Source organism: Heterodontus francisci, chromosome 8 (genome assembly GCF_036365525.1).
Source record: "Heterodontus francisci isolate sHetFra1 chromosome 8, sHetFra1.hap1, whole genome shotgun sequence".
NCBI classification, from domain to species: Eukaryota; Metazoa; Chordata; class Chondrichthyes; order Heterodontiformes; family Heterodontidae; genus Heterodontus; species Heterodontus francisci.
This window is the reverse complement of record NC_090378.1, coordinates 107,488,929-107,506,052: the sequence shown is the minus strand read 5'-3', so window position 1 is coordinate 107,506,052 and position 17,124 is coordinate 107,488,929. Positions and strand designations below refer to the sequence as shown.

Sequence of the window (17,124 nt, the reverse complement as noted above, 5' to 3'; positions counted from 1 at the left end):
GACCACTGTATATCTTCCTCCAGCCATTCACTTCAATTTTCTATCCCTTAGCCAATTTTATATCCATGCTGTTAGTGCCCCTTTAATCCCATGGGCTTCAATTTTGCTAACAAGCCTATAACGTGGTAATTTATCGAATGCCTGCTGAAAGCCCATATACACAACATCAACTGCACTGCCCTCATCTACCCTCTCTGCCATTTGATCATAAGACTCAATCAAATTAGTCAAACATGATTTACCCATAACAAATCCATGCTGGCTCTTCTTTATTAGTCCATACTTGCCCAAGTGGCTGTTAACTTTCTCCCAGATTACTGTTTCTAAAAGCTTCCCCACCACAGGTGTTAAACTGACTGGCCTGCAACTACTAGGTTTATCCTGCTCCCATTTATTGTCACTTGTATGAATGTTTCATTCATGAGAGAGAGCGTGAATTGGCCAGTTAAAGGAAGGCTCTCAAAAATATTCATGATTCCTCACTTATGAAATGGCAGGTGCTCAAAATTGGAATTAAGAGCTGACTTGCCTTCAATGTTGCTTTCTTTGTAACTGTTCTTGGGCAACTGGATGGCCACTCATTTTTAAAACGACAGTGTTATGGGAACAATATTTTTAATACACGACAGAACTGACCACTTCAGCTGGAAGAACTTATGCGCTTTTCATGACAGGAAATGCTCGTTTTTGGGACAGTGATAAGGCACTGAAATAAAAACCTATTGAGAGCCAGTGCTGATATCAGGATGATCCATTCAGTGTCCAGTATCCCAAAGTCACTGCCCGTCATTTCACAGCAAATGGAGGGGTCAGGAAGAGGGGCGGCTTTGGCTGCCAAAATGAACAGAATGGCTGTTGGAATTTTTAAAAAAGCTTCAGTCTTAATTTACTCTTAATTTATCAGTTCAGGTGATAAAGTTCACAAATGTGAACTTCGAGCATATTCTCTGAAGTATTCTATGAGAAGACCCGGAAGGATTGAGAGAAGTGTTTCAACTGGTTGCCTTGGAGTCACTACCTTTCAAACCACATAATTCTTTCAATCACACACCAGCGAGTCATTAGCCCCGAATAGCAACGCAACCCAATCCAATTCCAGTCATTCACTGTGGGACAAAACTGAATGTGGACTGCAATACTTTCATTTTTTCTTCTACAGTAGTTCACAGCCCTCAGAATGCAGCTACGATTGACTTATTAACACTAGACCCAAAATTGCACATTGGAAGAAAACAAGAACTTTTTTTGAAAAAGCAAACAGGTAAAGAGATGTCAAACTTTCAAAGACTATTTTTATTATACACTGGGAGGAAAAGGATGAGTAGCAAGGAAAGAAATGGCGTCAATAACAAGAGACCATGTTGTATTTAAGCATGCATGGCAAACTTCTGGGGACCTCTTAACTTCCAAAGCAATCTTAGTGCGAGAAGATGCCCCACCTAAATGGATTGTTTGCTGCATGTCCATCATCTTTCATAGAATCCACGAGGAAAAGCAATATCATGCTCATCTACAAATGGAAGGCGGAGAGGGAGGAAATCAGAAGTTGGCGGTCCATTTCACTGTTCAATGTGGACTACAAAATTCTGTCCAAAATCATTGCCAATTGGGTCAAGTCTGCTCTGGAGTTGGTGATTCACCCCGATCAGACTTGTACTGCATCCGGCAGGAAGATTTCTGATAGCCTCGTGTTACACAGGGATACAACTGCCTAGATACGGGACAGGGATGAGGACATCTGTCTCATCAGCTTGAACCAGGAGAAGGCCTTTGACGGGCTATCACACATCTACATGATGGGCGTGCTCTCCAAGATGGGGTTTGGGGAGGAAATCTGCAATTTGATCCAGTTGCTTGACACAAACATCAGTAGCGCAGTTTCAGTCAATGGGTGGAAATTGGAAAGTTTTCTCATCAAATCCTCTCTCCCGTCTCGCTCGTATGCTGTATCGAACATTTTGCTGAGTCCAACTGAAGAATGTGGGCATAAGAGGGGTGACAATCCCAGGCAGCAGAGGCACTCAGGTCAAAGCCTCCCAGTACATGGATGACATCACCGTCTTCTGCTCATATCTGCTGTCGGTGCGCAGACTTATAAGCATCTGGGACCAGGTTGAACCGACCTTGAGAGCCAAAGTAATCTATGGCAAGAGCGAGGCCATGTTCTGTGGGAACTGGGCCAACCGATCATTTGCCCCTTCACCATCTGGACAGACTACTTAAAAGTGCTGGGGATATGGTTCGGAGGGGCCAGTGCGTGCGCCAAAAACTGGAAGGAGCATATAGCCATGGTGAAACAGAAACTGGGCATGTGGGTTCGACGCTCCTTCTCCATTGCCATCATCAGGTGTGAGGCGCTCTCGGTGTTGCTGTATGTGGCACAGGTCTGGCCTATACCATGCTCCTGCACTGCGGCAGTCACCCAAGTCATCTTCCACTTTATCTGGAGATCGAAAATGGAGCGTGCCCGTAGGGAGACTATGTTCAAACCTCTAGATAAAGGGGGAAAAAACATACCCAACATCGCCCTCATCCTGATGGCCACCTTTATGTGTGGCTGCATCAAGCAGTGTACACAAACACCAATGCTGGGGTTCTATCTGTCCCCTGTGTTACCAAGGATGGGTCTGGCCACTTTGCCGCGGAATGCTCCATTCAGTTAGACCGTACCGTATGTCCCTCATGGAAAAGTGTGCAGAAGAACCCTTTGACCACAGGTCCATCAGGCAGTTGTCTGCACGTAACATCTTCGACGCCTTGCGGGGAAAGGAGACAGTGGACCCTGCAGGACGGTTCCTCGAGCAGACTGTCAAACTCATTTGGCATAATGCCTCAGCACCAGAACTTTCAAACAAGCACCAAGACGTAGCTTGGCTGGTGGTGAGATGGGTCCTTGCCAGATCCTTCCAGCACGCCCAGGCTCTCATGGCCTCTGCATGCTGTCCTTGAGGCGGCTGTGGTGGGGAAAAGACCGTCACCTACCTCCTTCTGGAATGGGCCTTAGTAAATCAGGTCTGGAAAGAGATGCAGTGGTTTTTGTTGAGGTTCATCCTAAGCAGCTCCATAAAAAGGACTCAGTGCTCCAAGGGCTGTTTCCCAGCGACGCACACTGAGATAAAAATTAACTGCTGCCGAAGGACCATCAACTCAGTGAAAGATGCATTCAGGTCTGCTCGAAACTTGGTCTTACAGTGCAAGGAGCCGTCCATGACCGAGTGTTGAAGACTGGCTCATTCCAAGGTCCAGGACCATGTGCTGAGGGACACATTAAAGCTTGGGGCAGCTGCCATAAAGGCTCAATTGGAAAAGGCCACTGTGTAAGGCCCTCCCACCATAGTATACTGAGGGGCTGGAACCCATGTAAAACCCCTTGGGCTGTATACACCAGAGAATGTTTGACATGAAAGGCAAATGTACATTGTAAATATAACCTGTAAAGGCAAATGTAGTGAGACACATCATGTACTGCATTGAAATAAACTGATCTGTATTGCACTTTATGTAATGTCAAATTTGAACTGTTATATAATGTATTTTTATAAATTTTATGAATAAAGTAGGTTTTTAGGGGGAATAAAGAATGCTGCTGCCCAGCAGTCAGTACGTTGTTTCTGTGCTGGATTTGTGTATGGCACAATGGGAAAAGATATTTTGCTTGGAAACAATTGCTGAGCTATTGGCAAAGAGCAGGGGAGTGAAGCTAATTAGATTATTCTTTCAAGAGCCAGCATTGGCATGATGGGTCGAATGGCCTCCTTGTGTTGTATGATTTTATCGGTTTTTTTTGTTCTTTGTTTTTTTTTTAAAAAATAAAAGTGTCATTTTCAACAGATCTAATATTTAAAAAAAAAGACCAATGGCTCAACTGGTAAATGCATCCTAGCTGAAGTGACTAGCTTCAGGAGAGAAATGAAAAGTAAGATGGAATATTGAAAGGAATTACCACACTTTTTGGGGAGGGTATTCTATTTTTGACACTGGGATGCCGAGGTAATGTTTGTGCAAATGAAAGTGTCATGGACATGTATGTTTATGAATAAAGGGAAATGACATTACCAACTGATTTTCAGGAGCAATGATAGGCCTTCAAAAAGATGATTCGTCTTTGGAGGTAGATTATCAGTTGATCTTGGAGAAGCTCTATTGACTGTAGAGTGAAAGTAAGCACGGAGATCACACACATTCACAATATTGTTCAATGTGCTGAAACCATGGCCGGAAATTTACGCCCCACCCCACCAAAGAGCAGGAAGGTGGCGGGGGGGCGGGGGGAGTAGGATGGAGTGAGATGCTCAGGAGCCCTTCCTGTCCCACTCCCGCCTCGACCGCTAGTTTACACAGGGTGGCGGCGGCAACAGCCCGCCCGCCCCAGGCCAATCAAGGCCCTTAAGTGGTCATTTAACGGCCACTTAAGGGTTTCCGCCCGCGGATTTTACCCGTGGCTGGTCAGGCGGCCCAGGCTTGAGAGAAGCAACCTGACAAAAGCAGGTGGCTCTCTGACGGCCTGGGGGGGAGGGAACCCTCATCATCAGGCACCCTGTGCTCGACGGAGGGCAGATCCCGCTGCCCCAATCACCCCCAAACCAAACACGCCCCCTGTCCCCTATTCGACCACAGTCGGGACCCGACCGATCAGGTTGGGGGTTCAGACTCTCTTAACTAATCCCCCATCTAGGGTTGCCAACTGTGGTTGGTTATATTTCAGGAATTTCATCACACAGCCTGCAGAACTGAGGCGGTGCTGCACTGTCAGAGGTGCTGTATTTCAGATGAAATGCTAAACTGAGGCCCCTCTTGTCTTCTCAGAAAGATACAATAGCACTATTGGAAGAAGAGCAGGTGGTTCTCCCCAGTATTCTGGTCAATATTCATCCCTCACCCAGTGATGCAGTGGTTAGCACCGCAGCCTCACAGCTCCAGCGACCCGGGTTCGATTCTGGGTACTGCCTGTGTGGAGTTTGCAAGTTCTCCCTGTGTCTGCATGGGTTTTCCCCGGGTGCTCCGGTTTCCTCCCACAGCCAAAGACTTGCAGGTGATAGGTAAATTGGCCATTGTAAATTGCCCCTAGTGTAGGTAGGTGATAGGGAATATGGGATTACTGTAGGGTTAGTATAAATGGGTGGTTGTTGGTCGGCACAGACTCGGTGGGCCGAAGGGCCTGTTTCAGTGCTGTATCTCTAAATAAATAAATAAATAAATCACTGAAAGCAGAATATCGGGTCATTTATCACATTGCAGTTGGTGGGATCTTGCTGTTCTGGGCTCCCCGACACCATCTTTGCAGTGGCTGGGTTGCAGTCCCAGCATTGGCCACTGCTCCCAGTAGTGCTGCTGGGACAGGGAGCTTCTGGTCCGCTGACTGGCCAGCTGCTCCATTAGGCAGGACTTTCTGCCTTAAGTGGGTGGATGTCCTGCCTCAGACCAATTAAAGGCCGGGAAACTGCAAAATGCAGATCGGATCCCCAGGCAGAGGCAGGTTTACCACCGACTTTCCAGTAGGCGAACGGTTCCCGTCCGCCAAGGGAAAAATCCCGGCCCACGTTCAAGTATTAACAAATCGAATTCAACTGATCTTTTATTTCATTGCCAAGGTAAAAGTGGCTTGAAATTCAAGGCAAAGTTCCTTTCTAAAGCAGCTAAATAAATTTAACAACACAACTGAAGTACTGTGATAGTTTCCAGGCTCAAATAAAGGCAACTGCAGACAGGCAGCTGATCCCAAATAATGCCAATTTCCTCATCAATTCCAGCCTCTCTCTCAAGTCTGGTCAGAAAGTTTGCACCAGTACTAAATGGATAAACTAAGCGATTCAAAAAGAGTTCCACAACAGTGGAAGAAAAAATATAGTTCTAGAACAGTTTTGAAGGCAAATACATGGACTGCAGTTGTTTAAATACTTCAATAGTTTCACCTCAAACATATTCAAACTGGACTGTCTGACATTTTTCTGTTTTCTGCCATTGATCCTGCATCTCTCATTTTTAATTCTTATTTTGAACAATTCCACTGTGAATACCATCAAACTCTCTCACATACTGAACTGTGAAAAACTTGGAGGCTTTAACATGGCCAATTCTTTTCAGAACAATATAAAACATTTTGTAGTTGCCAAGAAATTCTGCTGGGATAATTGCTCACTCTCCAAAAGAGGCGGATAACTTTTTTGGCACTTTTGTCTTTGAATTCATATCTACAATCTCGGTAAAGAACCTCTTGCATTACTTCATTCAGTTCAGCCATTATGACTGAAGTCAAGTTTTATCTGAAGTACATCTGGAGTTAGTTCTGCTGTTCAATCAAGCCCCTGGGACACTGACCATGTCTCTCTCAACTAATCCCCCATCTAGGGTTGCCAACTGTGGTTGGTTATATTTCAGGAATTTCATCACACAGCCTGCAGAACTGAGGCAGTGCTGCACTGTCAGAGGTGCTGTATTTCAGATGAAATGCTAAACTGAGGCCCCTCTTGCCTTCTCAGAAAGATACAATAGCACTATTGGAAGAAGAGCAGGTGGTTCTCCCCAGTATTCTGGTCAATATTCACCCCTCACCCAACATCACTGAAAGCAGAATATCTGGTCATTTATCACATTGCTGTTGGTGGGATCTTGCTGTATGAAAATTAGCTGCCACATTTCCGAACATAACTATAGTGACTACAATTTAAAAGTGCTTCTTGGTTGCTTTGGCTCATATTGAGGATGTGAAAGGCAGCAGATAAATGTAATTTCTTGTCTTTCTGGTTTATGCTGCATATAATATAAATCCAATGCAGTATAAAACCAACTTAAAAAATGCTGAAGAGGCAATCTGGACCTCTGCGTACTTATCAAACCTCGCTGACATAAATGTAAGAGAAAAGGGATTCACCCTTTCCCACTCTCTAAATAGTTACATCTTTAACTTTGGGGAAGAACTCTGCATGCACATTGGGCTCATCTTTGGGCAGAATAATTAGACTTATAGTCAGGCAAGGTTAATGCTACATAAAAAGGGCACTGCCTGGCTGAAATCAGACACGGTGTTAAGTCTCTGCACCTGAATGAATCAGAAGATCGATTTCACATTTTATCTAAATTCTTAATATAATTGTCCTATAACTAACCTATGGCAACAATTATTCTCCCTGTCTGGTTGTCACTGCGACAGTAATGAGCCTCGAGTACAAACTGGCAATTTACAGCCATTAAGGAGAATCCAACATCAGGATTATGTGTTTTTTTTTTACAAAGTGCAACTCTGGTTGATCTGATGCGTCAAATGTATTAGTGTAGTGGGTGGTGCATAACGGTTAGTCTGTTTGTCACCTCTCACTTTCAGCTCTCACCGCTGCCTAGCAGGCCAAGTTGTTACAACCAGGTGAGAGGGGTCTTGGGGGTCCCTCTCAGCCTTTGCCTGGTTTAACCGTAACAGGGTTTAATTTTTAGAAAAACACCATGTTTTAACTTCCCCTTAGTGAATCCTTGTTCACTGCTTTCCAATTGTAAGGCAAAGAAATCAATTCAGACAGGTTTTCTTAGATTTTAAACAAGAAAGATCGAAGTTTATTAATCTTAAACTCTAATCCAGTTACTGACTACGAATGTGCTAGCATGCAGATGCGATAAACACATACGCAGAGGGACAGAAAAGTAGAAAAGAATAAAGGGGAAGGGTTTGAGGCAATAGATGAGTTTCTATTTTACTGTCCTTTGTGTTTGTTGTGAAGCCTTTGGTTGACGGTCGGACTTGCAATTCCTTGGGACTCAGTGCATGCTTCAACTTGTTTCGAGGTCAGCGTCTTTCCCTTCTTGAGGTTTGCGTGGCTTCCGTGGGCTTGGGGGAAGGCAGGGAACAGAGTACGAGAGAGAGAGAGAGTACGAGAGAGAGAGAGAGAGAGAGAGAGAGAGTACGAGAGAGAGAGAGAGAGTACGAGAGAGAGAGAGAACGAGAGAGAGAGAGAGAGAGAGTACGAGAGAGAGAGAGAGAGTACGAGAGAGAGAGAGAGAGTACGAGAGAGAGAGTACGAGAGAGAGAGTACGAGAGAGAGAGTACGAGAGAGAGAGCGAGCGAGAGAGAGCGAGCGAGAGAGAGCGAGCGAGAGTGAGAGTGAGAGCGAGAGTGAGAGTGAGAGAGGCCTCCTTGCTCCAGCTTCAGTTGCAACAGCCTTCTATCTTTCGCTGTGGTACACTTCAAAAAACCTCAGATTGCCCGGCAGGTTAGTCATGTGACTAGCTGGCTTGACCACTTCTGTTTGTGGATTCTGCCACCTTAGCAGTCATCCTGGAATCTGAGCTTCCTCACCTTCAATGTCTGGTGATCACAGTCCATATTGAGTGAAGTGGACCAGGGAACAGTCCTTTGCCTCTCCAAGCACTGTCTGTTAGTATGCAAATGTTTTTCCAGCCAAGTATCTGGTGATTTTTTTTTTAAACAAGTCCTTTCTTCACTTCAGGAACAATTTAAAATCAATGTTCATATGACAAAATTAATATGCCTCATTCTTGGCAGGTGGGGGTCTGCATGACAAAGTATTGCAAAAAAAAAGAGAGCTGAGTGTGCTACTTCTCCCTGCCACTACATTGCCTCTCCATCAGCAAACCCTATGCAGTGCCTCCCCATGGTGACATACTTAAACTGGGTACCCTGTGATCCCAGACTAAACTTCAAGGGACTCAGAGGAGTGTGGTTCTGTCCTGATGCCCATGAACCAGACCCCCAGCTGTGGGTAAATAGCCTCACTGCCTTGTGGATGGCTTGGGAGAGGGGGCGGCTCAGAGAGTAAACTCCAACAGAAAATCCAGAATGGAGTCCCGCAGACGGTTAGCTGTCATTTATCAGGCAGCCTTCTGGAAACTCGTGCAGTAGCGCTGGTACCAAACTGTTGAATTTTTCCTTTCCTTTGGACAAAACTAGCAATGCTGAGGGGCCAGGGCTCTTAATGCTTGTGCAACTCAGGGTCTCCATACTATTTGCCAAGGCCTGCAGCGTGGAGAGGACACTCCAGCTGACATACACGCCAGGTGTAGTCTATCGTCTCCCGAGACGGATAGATGCCACACATTTTTACAAAGAATATTAAAATCTACTTCACTTAAACCAATCTTTTTCATTAATTCCTTCTCATTTGTGCTTGAAGGTTTATTTGGAAGCAAACCATGGTGTACCAGTCCAAACATTGCTGGAAATTAATAATGGTTATGAACACAGCACAGTGGTTAGCACCGCAGCCTCACAGCTCCAGCGACCCGGGTTCAATTCTGGGTACTGCCTGTGTGGAGTTTGCAAGTTCGCCCTGTGACTGCGTGGGTTTTCGCCGGGTGCTCCGGTTTCCTTCCACAGCCAAAGACTTGCAGGTTGATAGATAAATTGGCCATTATAAATTCCCCCTAGTATATGTAGGTGGTAGGAATATGGGATTAATGTAGGATTAGTATACATGGGTGGTTGATGGTCAGCACAGACTCGGTGGGCCGAAGGGCCTGTTTCAGTGCTGTATCTCTGAATAAATAAATAAATAACATTGTGGAAACATTTCCACAAAGTAATATCAGCGATGTACATATCACCAGACTAAGGAGTCAGAGTCGTTATGGAGCATAAGAAAGCAGCATAATTAACTTAAAGCCAAATGCAGAGGGTTACATGTGAAAATTTGATGTAGTATATATCAGAAATGAACATTAAAAAAATTACCCCTTCTGGGTAAAAAAATTTTCAATGAATGTTTAAAACTGTCAGAACTGAATGCAAAATGATAGTTAACAACTCGCCCTGTGGTAGAACATCAACCAAGTGCCAGCTTGATTAAGTAATAACAGGATCACTTCCAAATAAAAAACAACCAAGGGTCAAGCCCCACTCTGGGACTGCAGTCCACAGTCTAGCCTGACACTTCAGAGCAACACTGAAGGAGTGCCGCATTGTCAGAGGTGCTATCTTAAACTAAGGCCCAGTGTGCCCAGTGAGGTGGACATAAAAAAGTTTGGGTTGAGGCACATCTTTAAGAAGAGTGGAGACACCTTGACACTTTCTACCCCATTATTAGTACAATGAATGGAAAATGTTAAATTCTTCAGTAGTGAGACGCTTTATAGTGGAAAAGCAAACACTAAATATTATAGCTCTTGGAGCTCTGCAAAAGCATTGCCTCGTCTTGGCAAGATTAAACTGCAAGGGCAGACAACTTGAATGGTAATTCTTCCACTTCGACACTAGAAAAATGTGCCCAAGTCATGTGACTTCTAAATCTTGGCAGGATGCTAGGGCTCCCTCCCCAAAGCACACAATGGGATCTTGGAAACACAGAAAACAATTGACTTATACAATAATGGCAGTAATTTAAGAGAAGGCTTTAGAAATGTTAGAATAGGCTGGGTTAAAAAGTAGTAAGTTATATTGAAGTGAAAATAATGAGAAAAAAATGAGGCAGGCAAAGGAAAACAATGCAAACAGAGTGTCTAATGTTTCCCATTTTTATTTAGAACTCTTTATAATTTCCAGTCTTGGCTGAACTCAAAGCCGCTTAATTCAAATAATCAATTTTTGTAAGCACTATATTCCCATTTTATGTCATGCCATTTAATTCAAGATAATAGATTTTTTAAACTGCAAACAACAATGTCAATATATTTTGTTATTCTTTCATGGGATATGGGTGACGCTGGCAAGATTGCACACCCCTAATTGCCCTTGAGATGATGATGATGAGCGTTGCCTTGAATACAACTGAGTGACTTGGTAGGCTATTTCAGTGGGCAGTTAACAGTCAACCACATTGGCTGTGGATCTGGAGTCACATATGGGCCAGACTGGGTAAGAATGGCAGATTTCCTTCCCTAAAGGACATTAGTGAACCAGATAGGTTTTTACAACAATCCAATAGTTGCATGGTCAGCATTACTGATTATTAGCTTTTTATTCTAGAATTTTATATAATTGGAATTCCCCCAGCTGCCATGGTGGGATTTAAACTCATGCCTTTGGATCATTAGTCGAGACATCAGGATTACCAGTTGAGTACCATAACACTTTGCTACCATACCCCTTATGGGTCAATATTGCAATTAAAAGCTGCTGCTGACAGCAGAGTAATTTGATCGCTTTATGTTCTTTTCAACATCATAATATGAGCTGAATGGATTTTTACAAGATTGGCCAACAAGTGGCTCCCCTGATGACTCATCAGGTTTATCTAGTGGACAGCTGACCATAAGCACCTGCAGGTCAGTGCTGAAAGTCAGGCCTATGTTGAGTTTACTCAACTCAGCAAGGGCAGCTGTGATAATCAAATAGTCGATCTCAGCGCAACTAGGAGGATAAAGTACTTTCGATCTAGTGACTCCTGCTGTGGACCTTGGACAATAACAGGATCTGAATCTGCTGTGATGGCTTCTGATACTCACCAGGGCGGCACAGTGGCGCAGTGGTTAGCACCGCAGCCTCACAGCTCCAGGGACCCGGGTTCGATTCCGGGTACTGCCTGTGTGGAGTTTGCAAGTTCTCCCTGTGTCTGCGTGGGTTTTCTCCGGGTGCTCCGGTTTCCTCCCACAAGCCAAAAGACTTGCAGGTTGATAGGTAAATTGGCCATTATAAATTGTCACTAGTATAGGTAGGTGGTAGGGAAATATAGGGACAGGTGGGGATGTTTGGTAGGAATATGGGATTAGTGTAGGATTAGTATAAATGGGTGGTTGATGTTTGGCACAGACTCGGTGGGCCGAAGGGCCTGTTTCACTGCTGTATCTCTAATCTAATTAAGGATCACAGCTGACCACAGCCAGATTCCTGATGGAAACAGTAAAAGATGCCAAGCTGCATGATGTCTTCAGCAAACCTGTAGACGGACCATGCATGGGTATATCTGGTCGATGCTAGATGGGTTTGTCCATTTCAGGATAGACATTCTGTTTGTGTCCCCAATGTTCATGGTCAGATCCATCAACGTCAAGCCAATGTTATTCCCTGACCAATGCCTTCTGTAAGTGACAGTCGGCCAGCAGGACGACCAGAAGGTTGGCAGGGGGATAAGGAAGCTGAACGTGAAACTGTTGACCCTAGAAAACATCGAGGAACTCATAAGGGATTACAAAAGTTGGATAACTGTGAAATCCCTCTTTGAGACCCCGATACTCTGGTGGGAAGTGATCACGGTGAACATCAAGAGGTTCTTCGTCCTTAAAGGTGTTCAGAAGGCGAGAGAGAAACAGAGGGAAATGTCCCGATTCCAGAAAAGCATGTAGAATCTGCTCCTGCTGCAGTTGATGGGGGTTGAGGTGAAGAGTCAGCAGGCCTTGCTCTTTGCTGTGGAGGCTTCCAAGACCGTTATCCAGTCCAGAGTCTGCTCCATGGAGCTGGGTAAGACATGCTCGTGTTTCCTCTTCCAAAAGTTACACAGAGAGAGCTCTGTGATCAGCAGGCTGTAGGAAGGAGGAGCTTCGTTAATGTCATCGCAGCCTGACATACTAAGCATCAGCAAATGCTTTTATGCTGGGCTGTATGATGTGAAGTTCACATACAGCACAACCTCCCAGTCCTTCCTGTCCTCTATCACAGAAGTCTCAGATGACAGTATGAGGGAGAGCCTGGACAAACCACTAACTGTGGACAAGCTGACAAAGGCTGTCAGGTCCTTTGAGACGAGTAAAACTCCTGAAGCGACAGCTTACCAGTCGAGTTGTTCTTGACTCTGTGGCATTGGATCGGGCCAGACTTGCTGCAAGTGTACGAGAGTATGCTTCAGGCTGGCAGCATGTCAGAATCCAGGAGGAAAGGCACCATCACTCTCATCTCACTCTGGAAGAGGTAGAGTGAGGAAATCAGACATTGGTGGCCCATTTCACTGCTTAATGTGGACTACAAAATTCAGTCCAAGGTCATTTCCAATTGGGTCAAGTCTGCTCTGGAGGTGGTGATTCACCCGATCAGAACTGTACTGTATCGGCAGCAAGATCTCTGATAGCTTCGCGGGGGATACAATCGCCTGGGACGACGATGGGGGTGGGGATGGGGGCTGGACACCTGCCTCATCAGCTTGGACCAATAGAAAGCCTTTGACAGAATTGCACACCTACATGAAAGATGTGCTTTCCAAAGTAGGGTTTAGGGACGGAATCCGCAATTGGATCCAGCTGTTCTACACAAACATCAATAGTGCAATTTCAATCAATGGGTGGGAATCAGAAAATTTTCCAATCAAATCTGGAGTCAGACAGGGCTGATCTTTCTCCGTTGTCTTGTTCATGTGCTGCATCGAACCTTTTGCTGAGTCCATCAAGAAGGATGCAGGCATAAGAGGGGTGACAATCACAGGTAGTGGAGGCACTCAAGTCAAAGCCTCCCCGTACATGACCAACGGCGCCATCTTCTGTTTGGATCCGCTGCTGGTGCGCAGACTGATAAGCATCTGTGACGAGTTCGAACTGGCCTTGAGAGTCAAAGTAAATTGCGGCAAGAGTCAGGTGCTGTTCTTTGGTAACTGGGCCAACCAACCCTTTATCCCCTTCACCATCAGGTCAGACTACCTGAAGGTGCTGGGGATATGGTTCAGAGGGCCTGGGGCATGCACCAAATGCTGGGAGGAGCATCTAGCCAAGGTGAAACAGAAACAGGGCACGTGGCAGCAATTCTCCCTCTCCATTGAGTGTATGATGCTGGTCATCAGGAGCGAGGCATTCTTGGTGTTGCTCTACATGGCACAGGTCTGGCCCATAGCCCGCTCCTACGCCAAGGCAGTCACCTGAGCCAGCTTCCGCTTTATCTGGAGATCGAAAATGGACCAGGTCCGCATGGACACAGAAAGACACACCCAGATAATCATCAACTGCTGCTGGAGGACCATCAACTCGGTGAAAGCTGCACTTTGTTCTGCTCAAAATTTACAGGTTTTCCAGTGCAAAGAGCTACTGACAACTGTGTTGCAGACTCTCACATTCCAAGGCTCAGGACTATGTCCCGAGAGATGCACTAAAGCTTGGGGCAGCCACCGCAAAGGCTGAATGGGGAAAGGCCACTGTGTAAGGTGCTTTTGCCATAGTATACTGAGGGGCTGGAAACCGTGTAAAACCCCTCGAGGCAGATGCACCAGAGAATTTTTGACATGAAATGTAAATGTACACTGTAAATATAACCTGTAATGGCAAGTGTAGTGAGGCACCTCATGTACGATACTGAAAGAAACTGATCTGTATTGCACTTTATGTAATATCAAACTTGAACTGTTATGTAACATATTTTTACAAATGTTATGAATAAAGAATATTTTTGGAAAAAACAAGTATCACAGCTGACCTGTTTGGGCAAGGTACTCAAGAGTGCCCAGCACTGCTGGATCTGTCCTCTAGCAAGAGGCTGAAGCCTTCAGAAGAAAAGGGGATGTGAGAAAAGAAAAGGCAGCCAGGAAATTTACATCCTGGAGCTGAAAAAAAGCATATTTCATAGCTAAAACAGAACGCAAGGAACGAGGTTCGTCAGCCTCTTAAAAAGACATTGAATGTTCTGGGTGTATTTCCTTCAGCAGAATTGAAAACGACAAGATAAACAAGCACCTCCGGAAAAAGTGAGGCAGGAAAAGCAGGGAGAAACAACAGATATTCTGTCATGGAGTTTAGTAGTAGAAGACCTGTAAACTTCAAGACCTCCAAAAGTTTTCAAGCTCTCCAAATCTCTTCATAGAAAACTTCTGGATGATATCAAAGATCATCAACAAGGCAATGGAAGGACATGAAAGGAATACAAATAGTTAAGAAGGTTAAAGACTTGCAAGAGGTCCAGACAAACAAAACGGCGAGATAGTGAATGCAAGATTAAATCAAATTTATGATAAACAAATATCAATATGTTCTTAGTGAAGAAAAAAGTCGATTGTTTATTTTTGTTTTTATACCAACCAAGTATAGAATATGCTCCATGAATAAAACACTTCTCAAACCATTATTATTTACAATACTGGTTCTGCTTATTTCAAGTCAATTTATTCTTTGAGACTCCTACATACAATTACAACCACAAAAATTCAGTTTCTGCTATCATCTTAATGCCAGATGTTGCAACAACCACAGCTTTTATTTTCAACCCCCCGCCAGCCTTTGACTTCCCTTCAGCCAAAAATGTAATTTCAAGTTCTTCTTCTGGTTCATCCAGATGAGGAAGGGATTCCTGGCAATGACAAATCCAACACTCGGTCATTTCAGACACAGTGTCAGCATTCCAAGTCAGGTCACAACGAAGCTCTCTCCACTCTGGTTTGATAATGTGCCTCAGCCACAACCTAAGAGCACCCCTGCTGCAATTTTATGACTTCATCCTATTCTTGTTAATTTATAGTTTCTTTCATTGAGAACGCAAATTAGGTTTTAGTGCTGTCCATTTCTATCAATTAGGAACCGGGATAAGACTGCTACAAACTCGGTTCATACAGAACTCTAATACGTATGACAGGGAACCAGAGAGTAGGAGACCAGTGTTTCAATCCAATTGGTCCAAGCCAAATTCAAACTCAGGTCTATGCGTTCAGTTGTCCAGACCCACTTGCTAAGTTTCTTGCTTCACTGGGTCAGTCAACTCATTTTAGCACATCTACTTATCCTACATAACAACCGTTTCTTAAATAATTGTAGGGTTTTTGTCTCCACAACTCCATTTAGCCCATTCCATGTCTTGATCACTCAGTGCAAAGAACTTGCCGACATTAGTCCTACATTTGCCGTTTACCCATTATAGCCAGTATCACTTTTTCCTGGATTAGTTTGAAGGAATGAAATGGTTTTATGTTGGTTACTATCCTTCTTTGGGCCTCCTTATCTCGAGAGACAATGGATACGCGCCTGGAGGTGGTCAGTGGTTTGTGAAGCAGCGCCTGGAGTGGCTATAAAGGCCAATTCTGGAGTGACAGGCTCTTCCACAGGTGCTGCAGAGAAATTTGTTTGTTGGGGCTGTTGCACAGTTGGCTCTCCCCTTGCGCCTCTGTCTTTTTTCCTGCCAACTACTAAGTCTCTTCGACTCGCCACAATTTAGCCCTGTCTTTATGGCTGCCCGCCAGCTCTGGCGAATGCTGGCAACTGACTCCCACGACTTGTGATCAATGTCACACGATTTCATGTCGCGTTTGCAGACGTCTTTATAACGGAGACATGGACGGCCGGTGGGTCTGATACCAGTGGCGAGCTCGCTTTATAAGGCTTTAGCCTTATAAAGCTTCAGCCTTTATAAGGCTGAAATGCCCAAGTTTCTCCAGTCTTTCCCCACAACTAGGGATCAACCTTCCCTTAATGTCACTGGGTTAAAATCCTGGAACTTCATTGCTCATGGCACCATGGGTGTACCTGCACTACAAGGACTGCAATGGCTCAAGAAGGCAGCTCAGCAGCACCTTCTCAAGAACAATGAGCAATGGGCAATAAATACAGGCCTTGCCAGCGATGCCCATGTCTATTGTTATTTCAAAACCATCAATAGTTACTTACCCTTCTTTTCTTCCAATGTGCAGTACTTTCCACTTACATACTTTGCCAAACTAATTCTTTAACTCCTGAGCAGGTACTGGTATTAACAACAGATTTTAATCAGACTGTATTGAGTTTTCGAATCCAGGTTACCAATGGTAAATTACTAACAGCAGTGGTCCCAGTCACAATTCCTGGGGCACTGCAATCAGCACCTTCTTCCACTGATGCACCCCATAATTTTTGTTTTGTGCTACCGATTCATGTAAGTGCACAGGTTCTTAAATTTTTTTGTGTGGCTGTACATGTGTGTTAACTTAAAGGGAACTTTCAGGTTGCTACGCAGCCGCTCAGCTTTGAGGGAACATCGTCCTCCACCCCAACGTAATTGTTCTTAGCAGGGTTCCATTTTTCAATTCTCTCTCCTTTCTGATCTCAACTGTCCAGGCCAGCTCTGCAGCTGAGGAACACAATCCAGCAAAAACTTAATCAGAATGATCACAAGACAGTCTGGAATAGCGAATGGAAATTTCACAAGAGCACAGCAATGATGGTAAATATGATTAGAAAATGCTAGAGAACACTCAGCAGGTCAGGCAGCATTGGTAGAGAGAGAACCAGAGTTAACGTTTCATTTCAATGATCTTTCATCAGAACCAAAGGTCATCAACCTGAAATGTTAACTCTGCTTTCCTCTCCACA

General features: G+C 44.6%; 1 protein-coding gene across 2 annotated transcripts in view; it reads right to left on the bottom strand.

The window, feature by feature from the left end:
- Positions 1–17,124, bottom strand: part of atf6 (activating transcription factor 6) — a 516,610-nt gene that overhangs the window by 94,053 nt on the left and 405,433 nt on the right. Inside the window, exon 16 of one of the 2 annotated variants that reach the window (XM_068037875.1) lies at positions 16,758–16,882. The exons of the other annotated variant lie outside the window; for it this stretch is intronic. Coding sequence (XP_067893976.1) covers positions 16,773–16,882 — 110 coding nt within the window. The 3' untranslated portion in view covers positions 16,758–16,772. Of the gene's footprint in view, positions 1–16,757; positions 16,883–17,124 lie in introns of those variants that run through there. 2 annotated transcript variants of the gene reach the window in all.